The 25,676-nt window shown below is 55.2% G+C and overlaps 2 protein-coding genes and 1 long non-coding RNA gene across 3 annotated transcripts; 1 reads left to right on the forward strand and 2 right to left on the reverse strand.

Moving 5' to 3' along the window:
* Window positions 1–2,484: 2,484 nt before the first annotated feature.
* Window positions 2,485–11,742, reverse strand: YJU2 (YJU2 splicing factor homolog). Its single transcript, XM_039516230.1, has 8 exons — window positions 11,650–11,742; window positions 11,046–11,146; window positions 9,819–9,963; window positions 9,222–9,356; window positions 7,580–7,761; window positions 6,576–6,696; window positions 5,239–5,404; window positions 2,485–3,557 (listed from the first exon to the last, which is right to left on the reverse strand). Exons 1-8 carry the CDS (start codon window positions 11,671–11,673, stop codon window positions 3,439–3,441), a joined length of 993 nt encoding a protein of 330 aa, XP_039372164.1. The 5' UTR covers window positions 11,674–11,742; the 3' UTR covers window positions 2,485–3,438.
* Window positions 11,743–12,534: 792 nt separating this feature from the next.
* On the forward strand, window positions 12,535–18,053 carry LOC120391525. The gene is made up of 4 exons (XR_005591378.1): window positions 12,535–12,759; window positions 16,695–16,730; window positions 16,862–16,912; window positions 17,927–18,053. It is a non-coding gene; the product is annotated as an uncharacterized LOC120391525 (long non-coding RNA).
* EBI3 (Epstein-Barr virus induced 3) lies at window positions 16,811–24,717 on the reverse strand. The gene is made up of 7 exons (XM_039515205.1): window positions 24,586–24,717; window positions 22,288–22,405; window positions 20,841–21,080; window positions 20,385–20,502; window positions 19,955–20,127; window positions 18,885–19,048; window positions 16,811–18,178 (listed from the first exon to the last, which is right to left on the reverse strand). Exons 2-7 carry the CDS (start codon window positions 22,370–22,372, stop codon window positions 18,026–18,028), a joined length of 933 nt encoding a protein of 310 aa, XP_039371139.1. The 5' UTR covers window positions 22,373–22,405; window positions 24,586–24,717; the 3' UTR covers window positions 16,811–18,025.
* Between the last annotated feature and the right edge of the window lie 959 nt (window positions 24,718–25,676).

Genomic DNA, 25,676 nt, shown 5'->3' on the forward strand with positions numbered 1-25,676 from the left:
CACGTGGGAAAGATTCACTGACGGCAAAGATTCGTAGCAGGCAGGCAGGCTCATTGGAGGGGAGGGCTCCGAGCTGGCCCATTGAAAACAGGGCTGGCAGGCTCTTCTGTTTACCTGGAATGAACTGAGTCTCTCAACTCCAGGCAGGCACATGGAGCATCCAGGTTACACTAGGAGCTGAGGAAATAAGGATCCGTCTCTCTCTAGTGCATGGCAGCAAGAGAGATGGGCTTGCGGAGCAGGCATCATTGCTGCACACTGCCTGGGTGACCTCAGGAAGAAAGTTGTGAGAGCCCTGGGCTACTCTCCCCCCTGTGAATGAGGCCACAGCAGCCTTCTCCCCCACTGCTGTAGGGGTACATACAGCACCAGGCACAATGGGACCCTGATCTCGCTTGGGGCCTCTGGGTGCTGCTGTGATACAAATCAAGGTGAGTCGCAGGGGCTAGCAGTGGGATGTGGGGCGGGAGGAGGAGCCTGGCACATGGGAAATGAGAGGTTACCCCAATCTTTTCAAAGTGTCACCCAGCAGCTGTTGCCACATGCGCACAATGCCACAGCCCGGTTCTAACTGGCTGCCGAGAGGGAGCCTGATCACAGAAACGCTGGTAACATTCTGACGAAGGCAAGCCGTCCCTGCCAAAGGCCACAGTGCTCCTCCAGCAGCGGCAATGCAGTACGTGTCTCCTGCCAGGGAGAGCACGGAGTCCTCCCCGTTGTCATCACAAAGGAAAAGCGACCGAGGCCCAAGAGAAATGGGATTCCAATGAGACAGAGTCATTCCATTGATCGCCGTGGGTAAACCAGAGCCGCAGGGCTGCTACGCTCATGGAGCCAGCAGGTCTGGCGGACGCAGCCTGGCACTGCTCCGCCAGCAAGGCTGGCTGCACCTTCCTCCGCTCCCCCAGGGGCATTCCCTCACCCTTTTTAGATTAATCTAATTACGAGAGTTCGGAAGCCCATTAATGTCTCTCAGCAGAGTGAGCATCTCCTGGCTGCTGGCTCCTTTCCAGCCTGGCTGGGTGCACCCCCGAAGGCACCGTGCAGTTCACACACACGCCCCACAGCAGAAGCAGCCCGGCCCTTGCCTTTCCAAAGGAGCGCTCTGTTTTTAAGGAGGCCAGCCCCCTTCCCCTACCAGCCCCCACTCCCAGAAAGGAGGCAGGGGTGAGTGAGACCAAGCAGCAGCACTGGATGACAGCACAGTGCTTGATGCCTCTCCCTGCGGCTGTTGGTTTAACCTTTGTAAGCCTGGCAGGAATTCAGAGCACTGCTCCAGTGCACAGCTCGCCCCTGACGGTGATCAGACAAGGCCCTGCTGAGCAGGGCTTCCAGCCTTCGCAAGGACAGTCTCTGGCTCGGCACACCCCTAAATCAAAGCCTCTGGCAGAAAGACGCTCACACTTGCATCCTCCTGGCGCTCTTCGCAGGAGTCGTGGGTTTCAGTAAAGCTACAGCTGGGCAGCTTCACCCTCCCTCCACAGTGACAGGGGGACACTCAAGGCTGCATTTGCCCCTTGTGGTCGCTCTCCCCTGCCTGCTCCTGAGCGTTCGGGTAACGAGCTGCTGGAGCCGGGACTGCCCTGATGGGTGTGGGGGCCCAGGCATAGTTAGGAATGACTTGAGACAAAGAGGTTATTGCCTGAATCTCGGCCAGTTGTTTGACCTTGTCTTGTCTGACTCACCCAGTTAGAAGGCCACAGGCAGACACAATGGGGCAGGGAGAGAGGCCTAGAAACCCCCCGCTAACACTCAAAGCAAGAAGCACAGCATGTCATGGGAAACTGGAGAACCCAGGGAAAGTACATTACCCAGAGCTAGGGAAGGACTTCGGGGGAACACAGACCGCAGGGAGGTTTTGGGTTTTTTTTTTCCTGACTCTGCTTGGAGACCTTACGGGGCTTCAGGACTCTGGGAGGGTTTCGCCTTCCTCTGCAGCATCGGGCATGGGTCACTTGCAGGTTTAAACTCGTATAAATGGTGGAGTCTCTGTAACCTGAAGTCTTTACATCGTGATTTGAGGACTTCCGTAACTCAGCCAGGCATTAGGGGTCTAGTACAGGAGCAGGAGGGGGTGAGGTTCTGTGGCCAGCGATGGGTGGGAGACCAGACTAGATGACCAGGATGGTCCCTTACGCTCTTAAAGTCTATGAGCTAAGGACACAACAATAGTATGAAGCAAGCACACGGTTGCTGAACTCGTCTGAATCCTCTGCGTATTCTGTGGGCACAGATTTGATCCAGGACTTTAAATCTTTTCCATCCCTGACTCCAGCACGTCTATTAATTAATTAATCCACCCTCAACATATTTCTGTCGACCTCTCGGGCAGGTGATTTAGTGACTCCCTGTGTCTCAACTAAAAAGGTCTCACACTGAGCCAGCAAGAGAACCCAGGAGTCCTGTCTCCCAATCTCCTACCCTAACCACTAGGCAACACCCTCTGAAGACCCCTTTACAAAGAATGACAGGGGAAGGGAGAAATGCTCTTCAGAACCCTTTATTACATCTGAAGTTAAACATCTGTTTAAAAATTGCATGATCCTCATGGGAAATGAGAGGCGCTAGCGCGGCCTCTAACTTTAGCCCAGGCTAAATGTAGCAACGCTGAGGAGGACAGAAGAGAAGATCGCAGCCCCATGCCAAGAATTCAGACACGGGAAGAGTTAACAGAGAGGTCTGGAGACAGATTGGGTTTTACAGGAATTCCAAGAGACTGTCGGGTGGTGAGGGAGATGGTGGTATATAGAACCACACACTTCATTACCCTCCACTTAGCTGCTGCTGACAAGGCTTTCGATAAACACAGCATGATGGATTCCAGCCACAGTGGGTGACCTGCTGCTCTCAGCCCCTTCCGACATGCTTTGGGGCTCTGCTCCCGCTATTGGGCCAGGCATCCACTTTCTACTCCCCGCTCTCCCCAAACCCGTGGTCAGGAACCTTTCTCCGAAGATGCTGGAAACATGCCTGAAAAGAGGAAGCTTGTCTCATCTAATAGAGATTTTTCCCCTGGGGAGCTCTGGTTTGCTGGTGCCACCATCACTCACGACAGGCTGACAGGAGCCCGGATTGATGGATGTTTAATGGGAAGAGATGCCTGGAGGCAATCTGCTTGCACTGGAAGCAGTCCCCCTGTATCCCAGTTTGAAGGAATGCTGCAACATGACGGTATATTAGGGGTTTCCAGGAAGGGAGGGCAGCTCCGATTACATGACTGGCCATGTGTGCAGATGGCCTGGGAATCCCACGGGGATCGTCTATGCACAAGGACGCCAGCTCTCTGGCAGGATTCAGTTGTTAGGACAGCAGCTGCCTGGTGGTGGGGTGAAGAGAGGAAACTCTTCCCTCACTGCATCCCACTGCCAACTCCTGGCCTCGCTCTACTCCAGCAGGGAAAGGAAGCGGAGCGAGAGCTCCCAGCAGAGACCCACAGACTCAGTCACTGGTACTGTCTTCGCTGTCGGAATACGCCCCCAACAGGCTGAGGGAAGAGCCCTGGGCTGCTGATGGGGGCTGGGTCACAGCAGGTAGCGAGGAGCTCCAACTTCCAGCATCTAGAAGCCAAACAGAGCAGGTTCAATCATTCACACCCCACACCCACGGCTGGAGAACAGAGAGCTGCACCTTATGGACGCCTGAGGAAATCACTCCTGCTGCTGCCTGGATGGGCACTGCCATGTTCCGGGCACCCACTGCAACACCAGGCATTAAGACCTGGAGTAAAACAGCTTCCTTGGCAGCCTGTCTGAATCTCAATGAGGATTAAAAGATTTGATGTTGAGATGGTCGCATTTCTACGGAGGCTCCCCTCCTGCCCCCTGGTGGTGCCATAAGAGAATGGAAACGTCTGAGATACTTAAGCATAGACGGCTTCCACCAAACTAGAAGAGGGTGAGGTGAGTCTAACATAGATGCTGTCTGTGAGGTGGCCTCCAGTGTGTGAAACTGTCTTTTGTGTACAAGCTCTCAAGCCGGAAAGGGGGGGCGGAGGGACTGCTGGGTGGATCACATAGGGAAAACATCATTCAACTGGGCCATTCATGAAACACCAGGTTTGGATCAGCAGCCAACGTCATCTTACATTGCACCCGTCATTCAAAAAGCTTAACAAACTACCCAGAGGGCTGGGATCATTTCGCCCGCCATCAAAATGCAGCCACCTCTGCGATGGAACACAGCCGCTGTTCAACAGAACAAGGCAACCCCACGCAACGGTTTAGGACAGGAAGGAAAGAATGCTGGGTGCAACTGAAAGTGCAGGGGAGTTTGGAGAAGGCAGAATCGCACTATCCAGATATCACAGCATACAACATAACTCCCTCTACAATAAAAGGAGATTTAACCAACTTAAAATGAAGATGAAAGATGGCTTCTGATCAGCTGCGGGCTGCTCACGTTACTGTAGCAGACAGCTGTGCCAACTGCATTGTGGAAAGTACGTTTTGGAACGGCACAGTAAATTCAAACCCCATGGCTGGTCTCGCATTACCGTCTGTATTACTGTAGTAACTAGGAGCCTGAGTTACAGGCCAGGACTCCTTTGGGTTAGGTGTTGTACAGACACAGAACAAACAGAGGAGCTCAATAATTTTATGAGCAATAATATCAATATACACCTCTACCTCAATAGAACGTTGTCCTTGGGAGCCAAAAAAAGCTTACCGCGTTATAGGTGGAACCGCGTTATATCGAACTTGCTTTGATCCACCAGAGTGTGCAGCCCTGCCCCCCCGGAGCACTGCTTTACCGCGTTATATCCGAATTGGTGTTATCTCGGGTCGCGTTATATCGGGGTAGAGGTGTATTTATCATGGTACTTCTACAGACTGGCACCATCATTGTATCTGAGCACCAAAATGTTAATATAGAAGTTGAGACTCTGGCAATCAGCTCTCATGCATCAGGGCACAAACTCTTTGCCAGAGCGGTCAGGAAGGAATTTCACTTCCCCATAACAATGTGCTATACGGGAGGCAGGAGAGAGGAGACGGCTTCCTCTCTGAAACACTGAGCATTAGCCCTACTGGAAATCCCAACACCAGACTTGATGCCATTCTGGCAAAGTTCTATTGGGTCATGAATTACTAAACTGCAACATATAGTCGAAGACAACACAGACACACGAGATTAAACTGCTTGATGTCACCGTCCTGTTAGACCCCACCTTGGTGGCCTGGAGTTAAGTGGCTAATCAGATCCCACACTGCCATGCAGGTGAGACTGAACCAAAGTTACCTGAGCTCTGTAGTGTCGCTTGCTTCCCCACACCGTTAGCTGTGGTGGAGCCCGGGGTCTGTTTCTTCACGGTGACCAGGCCTGCCAGCTGGGACTGGCTGTTCAGTTTGCCCACACTCCTCTCCCAGCTTTCAATCTTCAGCCTCTTACTCTGGGGCTCGGTAGCCTACAGAAGGAAGCAGATATTAACGTTCTCTGTCCTTGGAGCCGCCAGTGGGGGAAGAGAGACTATGCAAAATGTTACATCAGCGTCAAAATCCAGGGTGGTTTGGAGCTGCATACACAGAGGTATCATGTCGCAGAGCAGCAAGGAGAAAGCCCCTCTCTGGATAGCTAAAGGCTGTGAAGAAAGGGTTTGGCTGGGATGGGATAGAGCATTGTTAGGTGCAGAGGAACAAAATCAGCCCAGGAAGATTCAGGCTGAATACCAGGGAAAGCTTGCGGAAGAGCCGACCCAGGGCTGATGCCCCATTGCTATGGTCAGCGGGCATAGTTGTCCGTTGACAGAGGGGTGATCCAATGTGTGCAACAGGACTTCCCAGTATCCAGCTTCTATGACCTAACGTGTTGGCTGCTGGACCAACCACTGGGTTTAACACACTAGTGACTAGATGGCTCAGAAGGATTAGCACTGGGACAGGGAACATTTCACAGTTCAACTCCAGCCTGGCTTGGGAGTCACTTGAAAGCTTTCAGAAGCCTGCACTGTTTGACGGTCTCAGTGGACAGGGATCGACATCAAAAAGCAACATCTGCAATTGGCACTAACTGGCCTGTTTGCTGGATCCTCTGTGGAGATTATACCAAGGACTGAGCTCCCTCCGCCTCAGACCAAGCATCAGAACAATAGGCTGGGATCATGCAGGGACGCTTGCCCTGCTGTGTATAAACACAGGGCTTCGGTCCTCAGGGCTGTCCCGCTGGCATCTTCCACCACTGCTAATCTTGCATTGACGTGACTTCAGCTTGTACAATGATTAAACCATTACAATCCTTTCAAGTACAAGCTGAGAACAGGGAGCAAAGCCGGAAGCAACGTGGTGACCACTGAACCATCGTCAGGCATGACAGTAGGGGTGGGGGCTCTTAGCAGCAGCTCACCCCCATGGAGATGAGCCCCTCTGCTAGTTGATACAGGCTGAAGTTTACTTTCAGTCTAATACACAATGAGCCACATTTTCTAAACTAGGCACGAAAAGAGGCAATTGTGCCTCAACGTCTCCAAACCAGGGGACTTCTCATGCAGTGTGGTTTGCTGGGTTTTAGTTTGTCCCCTTGTGGAAAAATCTCCCATCTCGGAGAGCCACCTTGGAAAAGCCCCTACCCCCAGGATTTACCTCCTGCAAGATGTCTGTGGGTTTCGCTTTCGGTACTGATCTTGAGGGCACTTGGGCAGCTTCCTCGTCAGAGTCAGAGTCTTCCAGGAATCGCCGGCTCTGGGCTTGTTCCAGCATAGCTCTGCAAATCAAAGGGATCCCCCGAGAGGTGCAACAGAGAGACTTGATTACAGTCTATATGTGCCCACATGGGCAACAAATATTTGATCTCTTCAATCTAGCAGATGGAGGTAGAGCACAATCCAAGGGCTGGAACTTGAAACTAAAATTCAGACTGGAAGTAAGGTGTTACATTTTTAATTGAGAGAATAATTAACCATTGGAACTATTTACCAAGGGTCAGTGGTGGATTCTCCATCACTAGTAACTTTTAAATCAAAACTGGATGATTTTTCTAAAAGATCTGCTCCCGAAACTATTCCGGGGCAGTTCTCTGGCCTGTATTATGCAGGAGGTCAGTCTAGGGCAGAGGTGAGCAAACAACGGCCCGTCAGGACTTTGGATCCGGCCTGTGGGATTGCCAGTCCCGTGGCGTATCGGGGATAAGACAGGCTCCCTGCTTGTCCTGGCCCTGCACCGCTCCTGGAAGCAGCTGGCACCACATCCCTGCGGCTCCTGCCAGGACGGAGGGGGCAGAGGACTCCGGGTGCTGTCCTCGCCTGCAGGCACTGCCCCCTGCAGCTCCCATTGGCTGGGAATGGGGAACTGTGGCCAATGGAAGCTTCGGGGGAGGTACCCGCAGGCAAGGGCAGCGCACGGAGCCCCCTGCCTCCTCCCTCCTCCTCCCCCAGGGGCTGCAGGGACATGGTGCTGGCTGCTTCCGGGAGCGGCGCGGGGCAGGCAGGGAGTGTTACCCTCCTTTGGATCTCTGGCACTGTCCCTCCCATTAAAATACTGTGGGGGTGTTAAGATCATTGCCCAGCCCACAGGGGGCAGCCTGGAAAGTGTCACATATCCAGGTGTGACCAGAACTCAAACATGAGCAAGGTTTCCAGCTGACTCACTTCATCTCCGTCTCATCCTCCTCTAGCTCCCTTCGTTTCCGCTCCTCCTCATAGTCCTTATACTGCTTCAGCATGGATTCAAAGTCCACATTTGCCTGACGCTGGTTCAGCTCCTTCAGCTCTTGCAGGTTCTCCAGAACCTCCATCTCCAGCTTGGAGTCCTTCGTTCGGTTCTCCAAAACCTAGCAGGGAAAGCAGGAAAGCCCTTGAAGTACTGGGTAAGCCACACCGACAACTCAGGAACTGTATTATAGAATCATAGAATCTCAGGGTTGGAAGGGACCTCAGGAGGTATCTAGTCCAACCCCCTGCTCAAAGCAGGATCAACCCCAACTAAATCATCCCAGCCAGGGCTTTGTCAAGCTGGGCCTTAGAATCCTCTAAGGAAGGAGATTCCACCACCTCCCTAGGGAACCCATTCCAGTGCTTCACCACCCTCCTAGTGAAAAAGTTTTTCCTAATATCCAACCTAAACCTTCCCCACTGCAACTTGAGAGCATTGCTCCTTGTTCCATCATCTGGTACCACTGAGAATAGTCTAGTATCAGAGGGGTAGCCGTGTTAGTCTGGATCTGTAAAAGCAGCAAAGAATCCTGTGGCACCTTATAAACTAACAGACGTTTTGCAGCATGAGCTTTCGTGGGTGAATACCCACTTCGTCGGATGAATAGTCTAGATCCATCCTCTTTGGAACCCCCTTTCAGGTAGTTGAAAGCAGCTATCAAATCCCCCCTTATTCTTCTCTTCTGCAGCCTAAACAATCCCATTAGCTTCCATTACTAGTATGGCAATTCTAAAGTGCCTGCTACCACGGTACCCAAGTGACAGAGTTTAGCATGAGTACTAGATGTGCAATAGCATGAGTATGGGGAGCCTCGTTTTCAGATCTTAAGAAGTACAAGTAAAGATTGTGATAAACTCCCTTTACTCATTCCAGGCTAAGACAGACCCTACTGCCAGCAGGGACCTCAGTTCCCAGCTCTGCCTAGGCCAGTTCCGAAGGTGCAGAACTGGGGCAGTAGCCTTTCCTTCAATAAGAGGAGATATGATTGAACGCGGATGTGAGGACAGGAGGATATAAAATATAAATTGTTAAATTTGAAATTGAAATTTAGATCAGAAATTTAGGGTTTCAGACCAGGAGAGGCCTCAAGGAAACAGTGGGGGGAGAAAGGCGACATGATTTTAAGATTAAGATAGATAAATTTTTAAAGATAAGAGAGGAGATTGGAGGAGATGATATAATAATGGGTCAAAAGTTAGTCAATAGGTCAATCTGGTACAATGGGTAATTAGTATGATAATGGGATGATATTTCCTTGTTAGCCTTTTTCCAGAGGGTGTGGCTGAGTCCGCATGGGCGGGTTCAGCTGACTGACCGCCATGGGGGGGGGGGGAAAGGAATTTTCCTCCAGGGTGGATGTGTGGCTGGGTTTTTTTTTTTCCTCCGGAGCATGGGGGGGGGGCCGCTGCTTTAGAAGTGGTGGGATGGCTTATGGCCTGCATCTTGCAGGAGGTCAGACTAGATGATCATAATGGTCCCTTCTGATCTTGAATTCTATGATTCTATGAATGCACTGAAGCACAAGTGCAAATCTCAGTCCAATATTTAGGACTTGGGGGAGGGGGGGCATTCAAATACCTTCATGGGATTGTTCAGCTCTTCCTCCTCTCTCTCCTTCTGCACCCTCTTCTCCTCTTCCTCCAACAGCTTCTCAGCTTGGAAGTTCCGAGTGGCGCCATGTTCCATGGTGTAGTCTGTGTTCTCAGGATCCGTCTGAGGAAGACAGGGGCAACGTAAGGGAATTATTGTGAACGTGCCACAGGCTGCTATTGCTCCAGTCACTGTCAATCTATTCCGTGCTGGTAATGAACAGCCAGTATGATTTTCAAAGCAACACATAAAACTACACAAAGCACTTCAACCTTGGTTTATTCACATCACCTGCCAAAAGAATGATTATTTATGCCCTAGAAACACCCACTGTACTCAGACATTTGAGCCGCAATAGTGCCCTACTCAGACTGTGGATGAGACACTTTACTGTTTGTTAAAAAGGGAATAGAGATGAAGTAGTTAGGATGCAAAATTTGATCTCTGGTTATCTTAAAATAGTAGCATTTGTTGGGAACCATCTAGGACTAGAATGGAGATCTCCTGACACTCACTGCCCTGATCTACACCAGGCTGCCTCCCCAGAAATCAAGAGCCCAGCTACAGAACTCTCAAAATCTTCACCTTGAATGTGATTTCTGCCAGGCAGCGGGTGCACTTGATGTAGAAGCGAAAGATGGGAAGTCCCAGGTACACTTCATTCTGAACTGTCTCTTTGCGAGCATTAAACTTCTTGCCTTTATAGATGTACTCACCACAAGTCTTGCACCTACATGAAGCAAAGAGAAAGTGAATTAGGTCCACAATGTAATAAAAGACTAGAGAAAGACAGGAGTCTAACTGACATACAAGGGGGATGAGCTTAGTTTTAATGGGCATTGTAATTTGAGAATCACATTCCCATCTGAACATTTGGTACCTATTGTTATACATAACCTCTAAGATGACCAGAATAGAAAGACATTAGATACATTGCTATTTTTTCCATTTAATCTTTGTCACTTCTGTTGATTGACAGTTGCCTCCCTCTGACATACTGCTCCGGAGTGGGGCGTTCACCTGCACATTCTGGACAGTTAGGTACTTATATGGCCTTCATCACTGTAGTATCTGAGGACCTCACCATCATTAATGGATATTATTATATAATTATTATTAGTGGCCAGATAGTTAAAAAACAAACACAGGGCATTTAGGCACAGGGCTGATTGGGTAACTTGCCCAAGCTCACACTACAAGTCCTTGGCCAAGCCAGGAATTGAACCCAGGTCACCAGAGTCACATCCACTAGACTATCCTTTCCACCCCCCTGGTTTCTGTGAGGTTTTTATAGCAACAGTAGAGGCTGAATCTAAATAGGCAGGTGTGTCCATCACAAGCAAAAGCCTGCGTGGCCTTGTGTCTGGTCATGCTGTCCTCAGGCCTGCCTGAAAGCCCCTTATGAATACAGCAGGGGAACATTTGGTCAGCCCTGGCATTTAAGCATCAGGCTATACGTGCATACATAGTAGTTTGGGAGTGTGTAGATTAAGCCATTCTAGAGGAGATTCTGCTATTTAGTTTATAGCTATACAAAATTGACCTGCTCCGCAAAAGGTTACGTCCATTGTAAATATTGTGGTGCACACAGTAACTCGCTCAAAAAAAAGCAGCCAAAGCCTCACAAGCATTCCTTATTACCAAAATCCAGTCAGTATGTTCAGCAAATAGCTAGATTCACCCTCCATCCCAATATATGGTCAGCTCGATGGAAACACAGTAAAGAACCAAGGGGAGGGATATCCTATGAAACCCACCAAACTCTTCCCATAGGTTCTCCGGTACACGTACTGCCAGCACCACCTCCCTCACCTCATGTTGAACGGGGCCATCAACCGCACAACATATTGCCGGTCCTTTGGGAGCTTGAGCTTTGGGATTTTAGACGGATCGAAGTCCGGCGGGTAGTATTTCTACAAGAACAAAGCAGAAAGGGATCAGCGGGGAGGCTGTGGGGTGAGGGTGTGAAATGGGGTGGGGTGAGGGTGTGAAATGGGGTGGGGTGAGGGTGTGACCCATTGCTCCAGCACTTTGGGATCCACTGAGGATGGGAGCAGGGCCTGAGTGTCAGGGCTCCCCACACTCACATCAGAACCTACCCACACGCAAAGCTTATAAGGCCTCTCAGCAGAACAGACACTGCTGCCACCTCTCCCCTCCCCCACTACGGGGCCCCCAGCTCTCCCCCTCCTCCCCTCCCCCGTTACGGTCCCCCGGTCCCGACCTCCCCCACTACCGGTCCCCTCCCCGCTATAGGCCCCCAGATCTCCCCTCCCCGTTATGGGCCCCCCAGATCTCCCCTCCCCCACTACCGGTCCCCTCCCCGCTATGGGACCCCCAGATCTCCCCTCCCCCACTACAGGGCCCCTCCCCCCGTTTCCGGGCCGCGCCGCGCCGCAGGCTGCCCCCTACTCACATTCAAAACCTTCCTCTCCGACATGTTGCCCCCTCCCTGTGCCCAGCCCGAGTCCGCCCCGCGCCAACTCTCCACCCCCCACAGCCCCACAGGCACTTCCTGGAGCCAGCCCCCTCTGGCCTCCCATTGGCCTGGAACAAGGTGACGCCGAGCATCCCTGTTTTCTATTGGCTCATACTGCCGCCCATCACAGTCAAACCCCGCCCACTGGCTCGGGTGCTGCAGCTAAAGAGGCCCGTCTACGCGTAAAGCCCGGCCGAGAAAGGTTCCGGGAGGAGCTGAGCCTTGGCTGCCACAGGGCTGGCTCAGCATTAGAAGCTCGGTGGGGTTCGGTGCATTGGCCGCGCCTAGGGGCTGCTCTCCCAGGACATTTCAAACCCTCCTATGTAGTGTACAGAGAAACCAGGCAGCAAGCGGCCCACTCCTGAGTTTGCCCATTGCACGGAGATGTGCAGGGTTTATAGTGCAATGCCACGCTGGTCTCGCACTCGGCACCGCAGGGGCAAGAGGGCCCAGAAACACGCCGGAGCGCTCACTGCCCCTGCAAAGAGCATGCTCCAGCAATGCTCGAGCTTTATATACGCGCTCCTCCACCATGGGCGGGAAGGGTTGCCAACCCTCCCGGTTCCGCCAGGAGTCTCCTGGAACCGGGCTCTTTCTCCCGGAGGCTACTGAAGCCAAACCAGGAGAGTTTAGGCCACTAAGTGTCTGGTGGGGCTGTAGTGAGGTGGCCTGACTCCCAGCCTCCCCAGAAATGGATGAGTCCCTATGGATGCCAAAGCGGGTGGAGTTGCTGGAGCCTGTGCCCGCCCCCCAGAGGTCAAGGTGCAGGGCAGGAAGTATAAAAGCCCAGCCCCAGGGCTCAGAGGCTGCCTGGCTGCCAGAAAGGCCAGACGCTGATGCCCCAGCTCCTGCTGGGGAGACTCCTGCCACCTGCGACTGACCCAAGGACTGGCCATACCTGCAGAGGCTGGAAGCCGACCAGATGCTGGAAGAGTCACTAAGCCAACCGGTGCAAAGGGACCCAGAGGAGCTGCCCAGTTTGCCCCTCGCTCAGTATCCCAAGGAGCCCATGTGTGGGACGCTGTTGAAGACGCCGCTGAGACAGAGGTACCAGTAGAGGGGGAGGTCAGAAGTAGCCTGGGGGTAGCCGACCCTAGTCTGGTTGCAGCACACCCAGAGCCAATGTCAGTGTGTTGTGGCCAGGATCCCCACTGACACAGCCGCAGGCTGCCTGCCGCTGTTAGGGCCCTGGGTTGGGACGCAGCGGAGTGGATGGGCCTGCGTCCCCCCTGCCACCCCACTCCTGGGTGGCATCTCCCCCTCGCCCCGACGCTCAGGACCAGAAGCTGGGGCTTAAAATACTGAACTGTTTTGCTCAGCCCCTGCCTGAGGGTCTGAGCCCTGAACTATTGTTTGCTGCCCTGTCCTGACCTAGGCTCAATATGGAACTGTTGGCCTAGCCCTCCCCCGAGGGCCTGAGCCCCTGACGGTTTCTTGCCCTACCAGGCTAACCACCCACTCACTGGACTCGGGTAGTGAGGCAGAGGGGCGACCCCCAACAGCGGACGTTTACAGGGGCTAAGCGCCGCTCCCGAAAGCAGACAGCACGTCCCTGTGGCCCCTAGGGGGGCAGTCAGGGGGTCTCTGGGTGCTGCCCCGAGCACCGAATCCGCAGCTCCCATTGGCCAGGAACTGGTGTGTGTGCCTGAGGGCATGGACAACGTGGAGCCCACCCCCCTAGGGGCTGCAGGGATGTGTGGGCCACTTCCGGGAGAGGTGCCGGGCCAAGGCCGACAGAGAGCCTGCCTTAGCCCCACTGTGCCACTGCCCAGGAGCCGCCCGAGATGAGCACCACCCGACTGGAGCCCACATCCCTCACCCCTTCCTGCACCCCAACCCCCTGCCATAGCTCTGAGCCCCCTTGGGGAGCCAGCACCCCTTACCCCCTCCTGCACCCCAATCCTCTGCCCCAGCCCTGAGCCCCCTCCTGCACCTAAAATCTCTCCCAGAGCTTGCACCCCACACCCCCTGCTCCAGGCTCCAGCCCCCTCCCACACTCCGAACCCCTCAGCCCCAGCCCAGAGTCTGCATCTCAACCCTCTGTGTGTGAGAGCAAGCGACAGAGGGAGGGAGGGATGGAGTGAGTGGGGCAGGGCTTTGGAGAAGGGGCAGGGCAGGGGCCTCAGGGAAGGGGTGGGACAAGGGTGTTTGGGTTTGTGTGATAAGACAGTTAGTAACCCTATTAGCATGTCTGATCCACTACTGCCAATTCCAAACCTTCCAAAATCACATGGAATCATGAGATTTAAAAAAATAATACATTTGGGGACCTTTTCATTTGCCTTCTGGGTTTTGAGCCTTTAGGATGTACTTGGGTCACATTTTCATGCTTTTCTCTACAGCTATGAGAACTAGGAACTTTCTTTTAAAAACAATTAAAGCCTGGATTATTAGGTATTCACATCACTAGAGCTGCTGGTGCTTAAACAAACAAGCAAACAAATCCCATTAAAGCCAGATTTGTGATAAAATTGCAAAAGTTGGCAACACGGCTGAGCATACCCCAAAATGAGGGCCTGGCCTCAAACATATCTTATAAAGCCAGAAGGGACCACTGTGACTCCTGTCTAGCTAGGCTTGCAAGGATTAGATTTTTATTAGTAAATTTCAGTAAATGTTGATTTCGCCATACCCACCCAGACGAAAAATATTTCTATCACTAATAATCAAAATGTACAAAGTAAGAAAAATGCTACTTGAGAACTTGGAGTTTGATGCAAGGATTAGGGTTGCCAGGCTGTTTCTTGACCACAATGCCCGGTTAAAAAATTATCCTGACAGCTCAAGTCAGCATAGCTGACTGGGCCGTTAAAAGTCCGGTTGGCGGCGCAGTGGGGCTAAGGCAGGCTCCCTGCCTGCCCTGGCTCCACGCGGCTCCCGGAAGCAGCCGGCATTTCCCTTCAGCTCCAAGGCAGAGGCGTGGCCATGGGGACTTCACACACTGCCCCTACCCTGAGCGCCAGCTCCGCAGCTCCCATTGGCCAGGAACCGCGGCCAATGAGAGCTGTCAGGGCGGCACTTGGGATGGGGGCAGCGTGCAGAGCCGCCTGGCCATGCCTCCTCCTGGGAGCCGGACATGCCGGCCACTTCCGGGAGCTGCCTGAGGTGAGTGGCACCCAGAGCCCGCACCCTTCACCCCGTCCTGCACCCTAACTCCCTACCCCAGCCCTGAGCCCTGTCCCACACCCCTGTGCCCCCTCCTGCACACTGAACCCCACAGCCCCAGTCCCACACCAGAGCCCGCACCCCCAGCCGGAGCCCCTCATGCCCCAGCCAGGAGCCCCCCTCTGCACTCTGAACCCCTCATTTCTGGCTCCACCCTGGAGCCTTCACCCCCTCCCGCACCCCAACCCCCTGCCCACCTTGCTGAAAATGAATGAGGGTTGAGAAGAGCGAGCAATGGAGGGAGGGGGGATGGAGGGAGCAGGGGTGGGGCCTTGGAGAAGGGTCGGGGCAGAGGCTGGGGCAGGGGTGTTCCCTTTTCTACAATTGGAAAGTTGGCAACCAGAGTAAGGATATTTACTCTGTATATTTACACGTGATATTGACAGTGTGCTCTCATGGTTATAAAGCTTTAACTTTTTGAATCAAAATCTGTTGTCGTTAAATAATGATTGTTTCCCATAACAGTGAAAATTTAAATAGATACAAACTGGAAAAAATGCTTAAAAATAAGCAGCAATATTTTCCATCCAAGTCATAACAAAATAAATAACGAATGCTGCCAAACCTACGTATAACACAGGCCATAGGGCATCCCCGAATTAATTCCTGCTCTAACTGAAACATATCTGTTAGTGCAAACGTCCAATCTAGATTTAAAAAACAAATTTAATCTTACTAGGTGTGACGAAGTGGGACTGTTCTTAATGTTTCCTCTGAATACTGTGTGGGTGCCTCAGTTTCTGGCCGACACTCTGTCTCCTGGCAACTAATGACATGGGCCCTTCCCCCCTGCAAGGGGATGCTAAAGGTGTGGGAGAACAAAGAGATCAGGTAACCTCCTGGCCCAGGAAAGAGACAAAGGCCAGAAAGGAGGGGTGGGGGTGGGGGTTCAGTTTGGAGCTGGCTGGGGATGGGAAGTGAATGCAGACGGGGTTGTCTGGCTTGCTGGGCCGCAGAATGGACCCAGCTGAGGCGTCCCGTTCTCTGAACCTACAAGCTCTGTTTTAGATCATGTTCCTGTCATCTAATAAACCTCTGTTTTACTGGCTGGCTGAGAGTCACGTCTGACTGTGAAGTGGGGGTGCAGGACCCTCTGGCTTCCCTAGAGCCCTGCCTGGGCGGACTCGCTGTGGGAAGCGCACGGAGGGGCATATGCTGAATGCTCCAAGGTCAGACCCAGGAAGGTGAAGCCGTGTGAGCTTCTTGCCCTGAAGACAGTCTGCTCCAAGGGAGAGGAGGCTCCCCAAAATCCTGACTGGCTTTGTGGGGAGCAGTTCCAGAGCATCGCCCGGGGACTCCGTGACACTAGGACATAAGAAAGTCCTTATAAAATATACTAGAGCAACAGGCCAAAACGCTCCCCTCACACTAAGCTGTAAGTTTCAAATGGAGATGGTATTCTTACTTCTCCCTATCCTACACGCTTGTGTCAAACAACCACCAGGCTCCACCCCAGAGGTGGCTGCATTCAGCAATCCTCAAAAAGAGTATTTTGAGGCCTGATCCTGCACACATTCCCTGCCAGCACAGCGCTTTCTAATGTGAGGAGTTTACTTCATAGGATCGTTCATGATACTAAGCAATCCTGTGCTCGGCAGCAAAAGCATTGGCAGGATCAGGCCCACAAACTGAGATGCTGCAGAGCAGTTGTGTACTTACCTTTATACGCATGGGTAGCTCCACTGGTGTCTTACTAAGTAGGGGTGTAAGTCTTTGCAGGGTTAGGGGCTTAGATTGTAAAACACTTTAAGGAGTGGGCACTTTGCAACGAAAGATGCTATTTAAAAGTAAGACTTTTTTTCTCTTTGTTTGAACAGCCTCTGTCTCTTGGCAAAAATCTAATAAAATAGACGGTGAGTAGAAATGTGATAAACCTAAATCCCCAAAGCTGAAAAGTACGTCAGCCAGACCATCGCTTAAGATAAATGCCATTTATTCCTTTTAATCCGTTCGCTTTTTGATTTCTCTACCTTCTGCATGAAAGAGCACGTTCTCGGATAGAACGCCGAAGCATTCGGACGTCTTTGGCTAAAAAGTGAGTGAGTATTTGGTTATCCTAAATATGTTTAACCTGATTACAAGATGCCTTATCGATAGGAAAACCAGACATCTAAGCGATGCCTGTGGACACGGAATATTCCTATCCCGGTGACATCAACACACACATCAGTCGGTTACAAGGTCAGCGGCTGCTCATTATAAATTCGCTGCAAAGCCAGAAAATACTTGCGTCGTTCCAAGGCAGTGACAGATGGGAGATGAGACGCTGGTGGCACATGATTTGGTCCCCCAGGGCCTCCCGTGCTGTCTCCTCTTTAGGAGCAGGATGGTGGGTCTGGCACAGAGGACAGGGATACAGGGAGAGGAGGGCATCCATCTTCGGGGAGGATGACAGGGAGGGAACTGGCCAGGAAACCAGAAGGCACTGGGCACTGGAAGAGGGTCAGCCGGCCCGGGTGGGGACCCAGGCTCAGGAAGAGGATCCGACATCGACAAAAGGGGCGTTGGAAGTGAACTGGCCACAGCCTGCCTTGAGGCAGGGGCCCGGGGAAGGAGTGACCTCCTGCTGCCAGCTTGGCTTTGAATCAGGAGCTGAACCATGCTTTGTCCAAAGAGCGGGATTTGGGCTGGAATTTAGCCCCGTCTCTCTTGGGAACCATGTTCTGAGTTGGCCTTGCTAGCAGGGGAGGGTTAACTGAAACACACAGCCACCCCGGGGACCTCCCGAGCCTGCTCTGGAGATGGGACTGTACCAGGATCATGTCCTCGGTGAACTGGCCCAGAGGGGCCTCGCCCCACACGCCTACCGGTGGGGCACGTACTTCTCTGCTCCAAGGAAACTCCTCCCCAGCGTCTGAGGCCCACAGCAGGAGCCCGTAGTGGGTTACACAGGGCAGCAACAACAACAAAGCCCCAGCAGCCAGGGTGGCAAGAAGGGCTGGGGGGGGAGGAGAAGGACGGAGGGGTTCTGAGAGCTCAGCAGCAGAAAGGAGTATCACAGCACAGGGGCCCTCTCCCATCCCAACCCAGCTCCTGGGTTTTCTGTCAGGGGAATTACAGCCACCTGAGGGGAAGGCGAAAGCAAGTCAAATCTTCACCCCGCTGGGAGGCAGGTGCGAGAGCTTCCGGCCGCACCAGACAACCCCGCTCACGGCTGCGTCCAGGGGGTGCCGGATACCAGCGGGCTCCAGGTGCTGTAGTCACCATAGTCCGTGAAGTCCTTGGCTGCCACTTGCACGTGGTGGACGGCTCTGGGGCGGATCCCAGTCAGGATGAAGGAGGTCTGCTCGTACGGCCCGATCTGGGGGGCGACACGCACGGCGGAGGTGGGGTTAGGCCGGGAACCTGCCTAGGGGAGGTTGCCTAGCGGACTGGAAGGCAGGAAACAGAGCTCCTATACCTGGCTCTGCCTTGGACTCACCCCTGGATCTTGGGAAAAGCTAAGGCGCGTGAGAGGCGGCACCGGGCTCAGCGCTGGATGAGACGCTGCGCAGAAAGACGGAGGAGGAGGAGCAGCTGTTGGATACTTAGCGCACCAGAGGAATTCCCTGAGTGGATCAGATCCGGGGCCCATCTAGCCCACCTCCCGCCTCAGACAGTGGCCAGCGCTCGCTGCTTCAGAAGAAGGTGTAAGAATCTGCCCCCAGGAGGAACAGAGCCGAGGGACAGAGAATTGGGGTGGATGGGGATCCCCCCACCTCCCCATTAATCAGCTCGACGGCTCTTCAGCACGCTCAGAAAAGCAAAGCGGCGACTCTCTGCCCTCGCTCCGACCCTGCAGTCCCGGTGTGGGCAGCAGGCAGGACGTGATTGGAGCCATTTCTATGCCAAAGCAGATAACGGCCTTGACCCAGACGGGTCCTGCCCGGCCCTGGGAGGGCAAACGAGGCCTTTTCCAGGGGGTTGAGTGCACCGGCTGCCCTCAATGCCGTCCGCGAAGCAAAGCGAACCAGCAGCAACCCGCAAACTGCTGGAGCCGAGCGCGCTGGGGCGCGGCGGGCACTCACCGTTCGGTTGCTGTTGGCTCCCTCCCTCGCGTAGCGGATGAGGTACTTGAGGGGGAAGTACTGCGGGAAGGGCCAGGAACTGGGCGGCTGCCACTCCAGGAGCAGCTTCTTGCTCTCCCCAGGGATGGGGGAGACCCTCAGGTCTTCCGGGGGATCCGGCCGGACTAACAAAACACACAGAACAATCGCACCCCGGAGCGTGTGGCGAGGCCGGCAGCCCGAGTCCTTCCGCGCCAGCGGCGGGTGCAGACTCATTGCTTTGCCCAGCAGCGCCCGCTGGGGAGCCCAGCACGACGAGCGTCCCAGGGCTGTGCTCTTTGATATCCACCAGGGGCCCTGCTGGAGCCCAGGGGACCCCACAGTCCTCATGGGGAGGTCCAGCCAGCACAGGAGACAAGCCCTCTGTCGTGGCACCGTATGGCGGGTTTCCCAGGCACAGCTCCCCCCTGGAGAGTCTCACCCCAGAGCTAGCGGGAGCACTTCTAAGCATGGGCCTGCGGTGATGAGCTTTGGGGAGTGGCGTGTGCCCGTCGCGCAACGGGCTGAGACCCACCGGCCTCCAAGCAGCCAGCAGACCCGGGGGACTCTCCATCCCAGGTGAGCTGCGTGACCCAGCAAGGACCTGGCCCGTTTTGGCTGGGATTCCCCACGGAGCCCAAGGGGGGGTGGGTCTGTCCTGCAGGTCTCCTGGGAGATTCCCAGTCTCCCTCCCCCATCCAGCCAGTCCCGCGATGGTCAGATTCACTGAAATATCTTCTCTGGGGCCCCACACTCCACTAGGTGGACCCTCCTCCCCAGCCCCATACCTGGGTCACCAAGTGCAGGGATAGCACAACTGTGGAGGTGGCACAGAACCCAGGAGTTCTGACTCCCACTCCTGCTGCTCTAACCAAGAGAGGTTAAGTGATGTGCTCAAGGTCAGCTCTGAAAATAGATCCCAGGAGTCCTGACTCCCAGTGTCCTGCTCTAAGCATGGTACCATGCACCCTTATGCCCTGGAGCCCTGCCCCCGGGAATCCCTGCCCTCCCCTCCCCATGGCGGCCTATCCCGAGGGGCTGTGAACTCTTACTGATCTGCTCCACGATGAAGGGGAAGAGATTCATCGTCGCACCCAGCGGGTTCACGGCCGTCACGTTCAGCACGTAGGGGGTGATGGAAAACATCTGGATGTCGCTGATGGAGCAGCTGCTGGCCCCAGCCCAGGGCTGGACACACTCGTTCTCCTTGGCCCCCATGCCATGCCTGCAGCAGGGGAGGACGCAGCTCTGTCCAATGGGCTCCTGGTGCTCAAAGAGGGTCACATACCCTGTGGGCTTTGTGCTACCACGGCTCACCAGGGTGAGCTGGGAGGCTGAGCTCACCTCTCACCCCAGCAGATGAGTGATGCCCCAAGAGTCAGCTGATTGCACCTGGGGACTGAACTCAGGGACCACCTAGAGGTCAGGTCCTTTCTCCCTCCCTCACCCCCTCGTCCTCAGCTGGCCCCTGAAGGATTTTACCTGTACGTGGTGATGAAATACGTCTCCAGGCGCGGTTCAGACGCCAGCTTCCAAGTACAGTTGACGGTCTGGGGGTAACTGACAGCCCAGCACTCAACGGCAGGCTTCTCGGGGGGCGCTGCAGGAGGGGGAGGGATGGACAGTCACACAGACATTGCAGGAGAAGCCGGACTATATCCAGAGCAGCTCAATCCTGGAGCCGCACACATCACCCACCCCACTCGGCCCGGCGCTCTGTCCCTGGGGGGGCCTCACTGATCAGCCTGCCCCAGCCTTCGCCAACAGACGCAGCTCTTTTAGCTCAGGCAGCAGCAGAGGCATCTGCATTGAGAGCGTGGGGTCCCGGGTTCGATCCCCCACTCCTGACAGCCTGTGACACAGCAGGTGTGGGTGCAGGGGCAGAATGAGAGAACCCCCCCCCACACACACACACGCAGAAAGGAACAGCGCACTCACAGCCCACCCGCAGCCGAATCCTGTGCAGGGTCTTCCCAGTGCCGGGGTGGTGGCAGCTGTATTCCCCCTCCTGGGCCAGGCTGGCGTTCCGCAGCAGGAGCTGGTCCTTGTCTCCTCCCGCCACGGCCTCGGACGCGGCCGCCTTGGTGCCATTCACTCTCCATTCCACCCTCCCGCCGGGAGCGTCGCAGCGTAGAAGCATGTCAGTGCCAAGCGCGCCATGCTGGACGTGGCAGAGGCCTACAACGCAAGGGGGGAGCTGTCACGGGGTGCCCGGCATGGTACCCGGAGCTCGGGCAGGCAGTGGGTGCTGCTTTGGGGCAGGGGTTAAAAGCCCCCAGAGGAGTGAAGTGCTCAAATCCCATTACCATTTAGGGGAATTCAGAAGGGAGCAGGAGATCATCTGGTCTGATCTGCTGGGTATCACAGGCTGGAGAATTTACCCCAGTTACCCCCATCGTGAGCCCGGTACTTGTTCGGACAAAGCGTCTCTTCCAGACAGGCCCCCAGAGTTGATCTGAAGGCATCTAGAGATGCAGAATCCACCACTTCCCTCCGGAGCGCGTCCCACTGGTTAATCCCCCTCCCTGTTACCGCTGGGGTCCTGGTTCTCATTAGAACGTGGCTGGCTTCAGCTCCCAGCTGCCGGGTCTTGTCCTGCTTTTCGCCGCGACCTTAACTGGCCTAACTCCCTCCGCAGCTTTTGAAAACCTCCCCCCAGGATTGTGACCCAGGGGCCAGGACACCAAACTGGGGAGCCAGGACTCCTGGGTTCTCTTCTTGACTCTGCCACTGACCTCGTAGGAAACGACTGGCCCGGGAGTGGGCCGTTCCCAGCACGGGGAAGTTCCCAAGGCAGGTGGTTCTGCCCGGCGTGATCCTGGCTAAATGGGGCCGCGGCTCACTAGCTTGCAAAGCAATGTGACCCCCCCGAAAGGAGGCAGCCTTCCCTCCTCCCCACCCTTCTCGTTGTTAACCTGACGTGCCCAGCGTCAGTTCCACACGTGATGTTATCCCCTTGCTAGGATTAACCGGCAGGGGCTGCCCACCCGCCAGCATCAGGCACCAGCTGATCAATGGAAAAAAGGGAGAAATTCCCCTCCTCCCCACCCCCCATGATCTAGTACCACGAGGGTGACCAGACATCCCGATTTTATAGGGACAGTCCCGATTTTTGGGTCTTTTTCTTATATGGGCTCCTATTACCCCTCACCCCCGTCCCGATTTTTCACACTTGCTGTCTGGGCACCCCAGTACCACCCTCTGCTGCATGCATCATTGGCTGGGTCGGAGTCAGGCTACTGGGCATGAGATGGCGCATCGGAGTGCAAGGGACCATCTGCTCGGCGTATCCTGGCGCCATGGAACAAACCCCACAGCCACGGGGCAGGAGAAATACACAAAGCCTTGCTAGGGGCTGCTGGGAAATGGCCCTTCCCCCTCATACCCTCCTCTCCATCGCTCCCAGCCGTGCTGCTGCAGGGGGCGGACCAGGCCGGCAGGACCAAGGCGACGATCACCATCCACTTCATCTCCCAGCAGGTGCCGGTCAGCAGCACGGGCGCCTGGAGAAGAAGCCGTCAGGAGTGGAGCAAGATCAGGGTCTGAAAGTGGGTGTGGCTGGGAATGGACAACACCTTCCCGAGCGGTGCTCGAACCCTGGGGGGTTGGGGCAAGAGAGTGATGTAATTTATGGATGGGGTTTGGGCTGCATGAAGGCAGCATCATCCAGTGGTTAGAAGAAAGGGCCTGGGACCTGGGTTCTATGCCCAGCAATTGGGCAAGTCCCTTCCCCCTTCTGTGCCTCAGTTTCCCCTCCCCCCGTTGTCTAGTTAGGCTGTGAACTCTTTGGGGCAGGGCCCTTCTCTGTTACTGGGTGTTTGTGCAGGGCCCTGCTCTGGGTTGGGCCTTCTGCTTGCTACCGGCGTACGGCTAACAACAATCCTGCGGTGAGGAGAAGCATCCTGCCAGCCAAGTGCAGCAGATCTGATGCGGGGGCAGAGGCCCCATCTCGAATCCTGCGCCACATCCAGCCAGGCTGGTGCCTGGAAGAGCAAACGGCACGTGCTGGCGGTTGTGCTCCAGGGGAGGGAATCCATCCCCGGCATGGGGCAGGCCACCCCACCCAGCTTCCATAAGAACGGCCATACTGGGTCAGATCAAAGCCCAGTATCCTGTCTACCGACAGTGACCAGTGTCCCAGAAGGAGTTAACCTAATAGGGCCCTGCAGCGTCTCCTGGGAAAGAAGAGAGACAGGCTGGGCTGGGAGGAAGCTACCCGAGGAGCCTTCGGACTGTGCCTCCCTACCCCTGGCTTAACCCAGCCTGAGCCCTAGACCTGCAATTGACTCCCTTCCTTACGGGAGGCCGCGGCACCACCAGCCTTCGGCTCTTTCCAGACGACATTGGCCAGTGCCCAAGGGGTTAACGGGTCCAAGGGGAGGGTGTGGTGCCGGCAAGAAGGAAGCAGCACCAAGCGGGAGCTAGAGTCACGCGTGCAGGGCAGGCGTCTCAGCTGGGCTTTCCAGGCTGGGTGAGTGGTTGTGGCTCTGTGGCTGAGAGGTGCCCCTGCGGTGAATGCTGCTGTAGGAAAACCCTGCTGCTCTCTGCTAGGGGCCAGGCTCAGGACGCACCAGGGCAGCACATGGGCTCCAACAGCCATGGTGAGGTCGGATTGTTTTACCAGCAGGAGGCAGGGACAGAAAAGGGGATTTTTTTAGCTGACACCATCTTCTCATGGCGAAACCGCACTGGGAGGCAGCCTGACTTACTGGTTAGAGCACTGCCCCGGGGAGACCTGGGTTCTATGCCTAGCTCTGACCCTGGCCTGCAGGGTGACCTTGGGCAAGTCACAGCCCTGCTCTGTGCCTCAGTTTCCCCATCTGCACATTAGGGGTGATGACAGTGACCACCGAGCTTTGAGATCTACTGCTGGGAAGTGCTGGAGAAGAGCTAGGGCGTAGCATTAATGTTCCCCCGCGGCCCCAGAGCTCTGCCGTTTAGCGGGGTGAATTCAGAGCTAGAGGCTCTGGTGGACAAGCCTGTGTCTCTGCTAGGCAGGTCTCGTGTGGCAGCAGCTCCCGGGCCAGCTGGTCTGTTCTCTCATTCAGCCTCCATAGCCCCTTCGCTCCTGGACAGCCCTGCAGCCACGGCCCAGGCTCTGCCAAGGCACTTACCCACGCGGCGAACCCACATCTCTGAGAGCCTCCCCCTCCGTCGGGGATTTGAGCAGGTGGGGTTACAGACCGGGGGGCCGAGCACCGGGAAGTGAAGGGACACAGAAGGGGTCTGTAGCAGAGCTAGGAATTAAACCCAGATCTTCCCAAGACCCAGCCCCATGCCCTGGCCCCTCCGCCATGCTTCGTACCCTGGTTAGGAGGGCAAGTGGCTGGGGGAATTTTGTCCTGCCTGGCACTGAGCTGAGGACCTAACCCGCAGCCATGAGATCGCAGCGATTTTCAGTCAGTGCCAGATCCAAACCGCTGATGACCTAGATTCTCACCTGGACATTTTGGGAGGGGGATCTCTCACTGGTCACCGCCCCCAAGCAACTGCACCAGTGCGCTCGAGGGTTGACAGCAGCTCTGATGCCAGGAGGGTGAGTTACCCACCCCTCTCCCGGGCGCAGAGGAGGGCGTGAAAGGCAACAAATGTCATGGCTTAGCCCCACGAAGCTTCACGCCAACCGCACGAGCAACAAACAGCCCCACCTGCCATCAAAGCCCAGAGGAAACCGGAGACTCACCCGCCGCGCGCAGCCCGCTGTCCTGATGCCGTTCCAAACCGGAGCCGACTGCAGGAGCCTCGGCTCGGGAAGCAAAATCCCCGTCTGACCTCAGCACGGCGGCTGCTCACTTCCTCGCACACAAAGCGCTCAGGAAATTCACGAGCTTTTCCCACCAAGGTTCCCGGAGACAACTCGGCACAAACCACCCAGCCCACAAGTCCCCGCCCCGGGCACGGCGGGGGCCCCTGGAATGGCCTCTGGAGGGACCACGAAGCGCAGAGGGAATTGGTGTCTGGGGTGTGTGTGTGCGGGGGGGTGTTTAGCCGGTCTGGGCCCAGCTGCAGCAGGGCAAAGCGCTTTTGAAACAAGGGTTTAAGAAAAAGGCAGGGGCTGGATTATTCAGAGGCCTGTTGCTTGGGCAGGGTTTGATCCTGCCCCTCAGAAGCCAGTGGGAATTACTGCTCTCACGCAAGCGGGAGCGGGGTCGGCCTCCTCGTCTGCACCGTAACGTGGGGTTCGGGAGTCCAGCCCCCTGGCAAGTGCAAAGCTGTACCCGGGGCAGACACAGACCGGGTCCCAGAGGCCTGGATGCGTCTCGGGACAGTGCAGCCACTTTTGGCCAGTAGCATTTTTGCTAAACTTTACTTTTTTTAACTAAGGTTTTGACTCCCAGGTGTGTCTGGGGGAACCCCCTTCCCAGGTGACACCCCCCACCCCCAAATGGCTAGTCCTGGCGGAAACCATGAGCAACAAAAATCCCAAGCTCTCCCCCGACCAGCTCTCCTCCATCATAGCCTGGCCCCGGAGTCCCCCCTGCTGATTGCACTAGGCTCCCCCACCTCCACTGCGTCAGTCCCCGGCTGAGAATGGGGCTGGGAGTGCACCCCCCGGGATGACATCGCCGGGATCAAGCCAAACGTTTCCCAAATGTTGCCATTTCGTGGGGTGCTGTTAACGACGTTTCCCAGCTGGCCGAGTGGAAAAGGAGCATTTTGCCTCTGGACTGCTGGGCTATGGAGCTGGCCTCGGCCACAACCGCAATGACTTTGGCAGGGTCTCAGCCTAGGCCCTGTGAAACGAGCCAGCGACCGATGGTTAACAGTCCAGCA

The sequence above is a fragment of the Mauremys reevesii genome, linkage group 26, assembly GCF_016161935.1.
Source record: "Mauremys reevesii isolate NIE-2019 linkage group 26, ASM1616193v1, whole genome shotgun sequence".
NCBI lineage: Eukaryota > Metazoa > Chordata > Testudines > Geoemydidae > Mauremys > Mauremys reevesii.

Excerpts from the sequence above, each read along its gene's own strand:
- EBI3 (XM_039515205.1), bottom strand. The coding sequence starts at position 22,372 with ATGAAGTGGATGGTGATCGTCGCCTTGGTCCTGCCGGCCTGGTCCGCC. Across the intron at positions 20,503-20,840 it reads GATTCGGCTGCGGGTGGGCT|CGCCCCCCGAGAAGCCTGCC; the intron begins GTGAGTGCGCTG and ends CCCCTCCTGCAG. Across the intron at positions 20,128-20,384 it reads TATTTCATCACCACGTACAG|GCATGGCATGGGGGCCAAGG; the intron begins GTAAAATCCTTC and ends CCCCTGCTGCAG.
- YJU2 (XM_039516230.1), bottom strand. The coding sequence starts at position 11,673 with ATGTCGGAGAGGAAGGTTTTGAAT. Across the intron at positions 11,147-11,649 it reads CGGAGAGGAAGGTTTTGAAT|AAATACTACCCGCCGGACTT; the intron begins GTGAGTAGGGGG and ends TTGTTCTTGTAG. Across the intron at positions 9,964-11,045 it reads ATGGCCCCGTTCAACATGAG|GTGCAAGACTTGTGGTGAGT; the intron begins GTGAGGGAGGTG and ends TGCTTCATGTAG.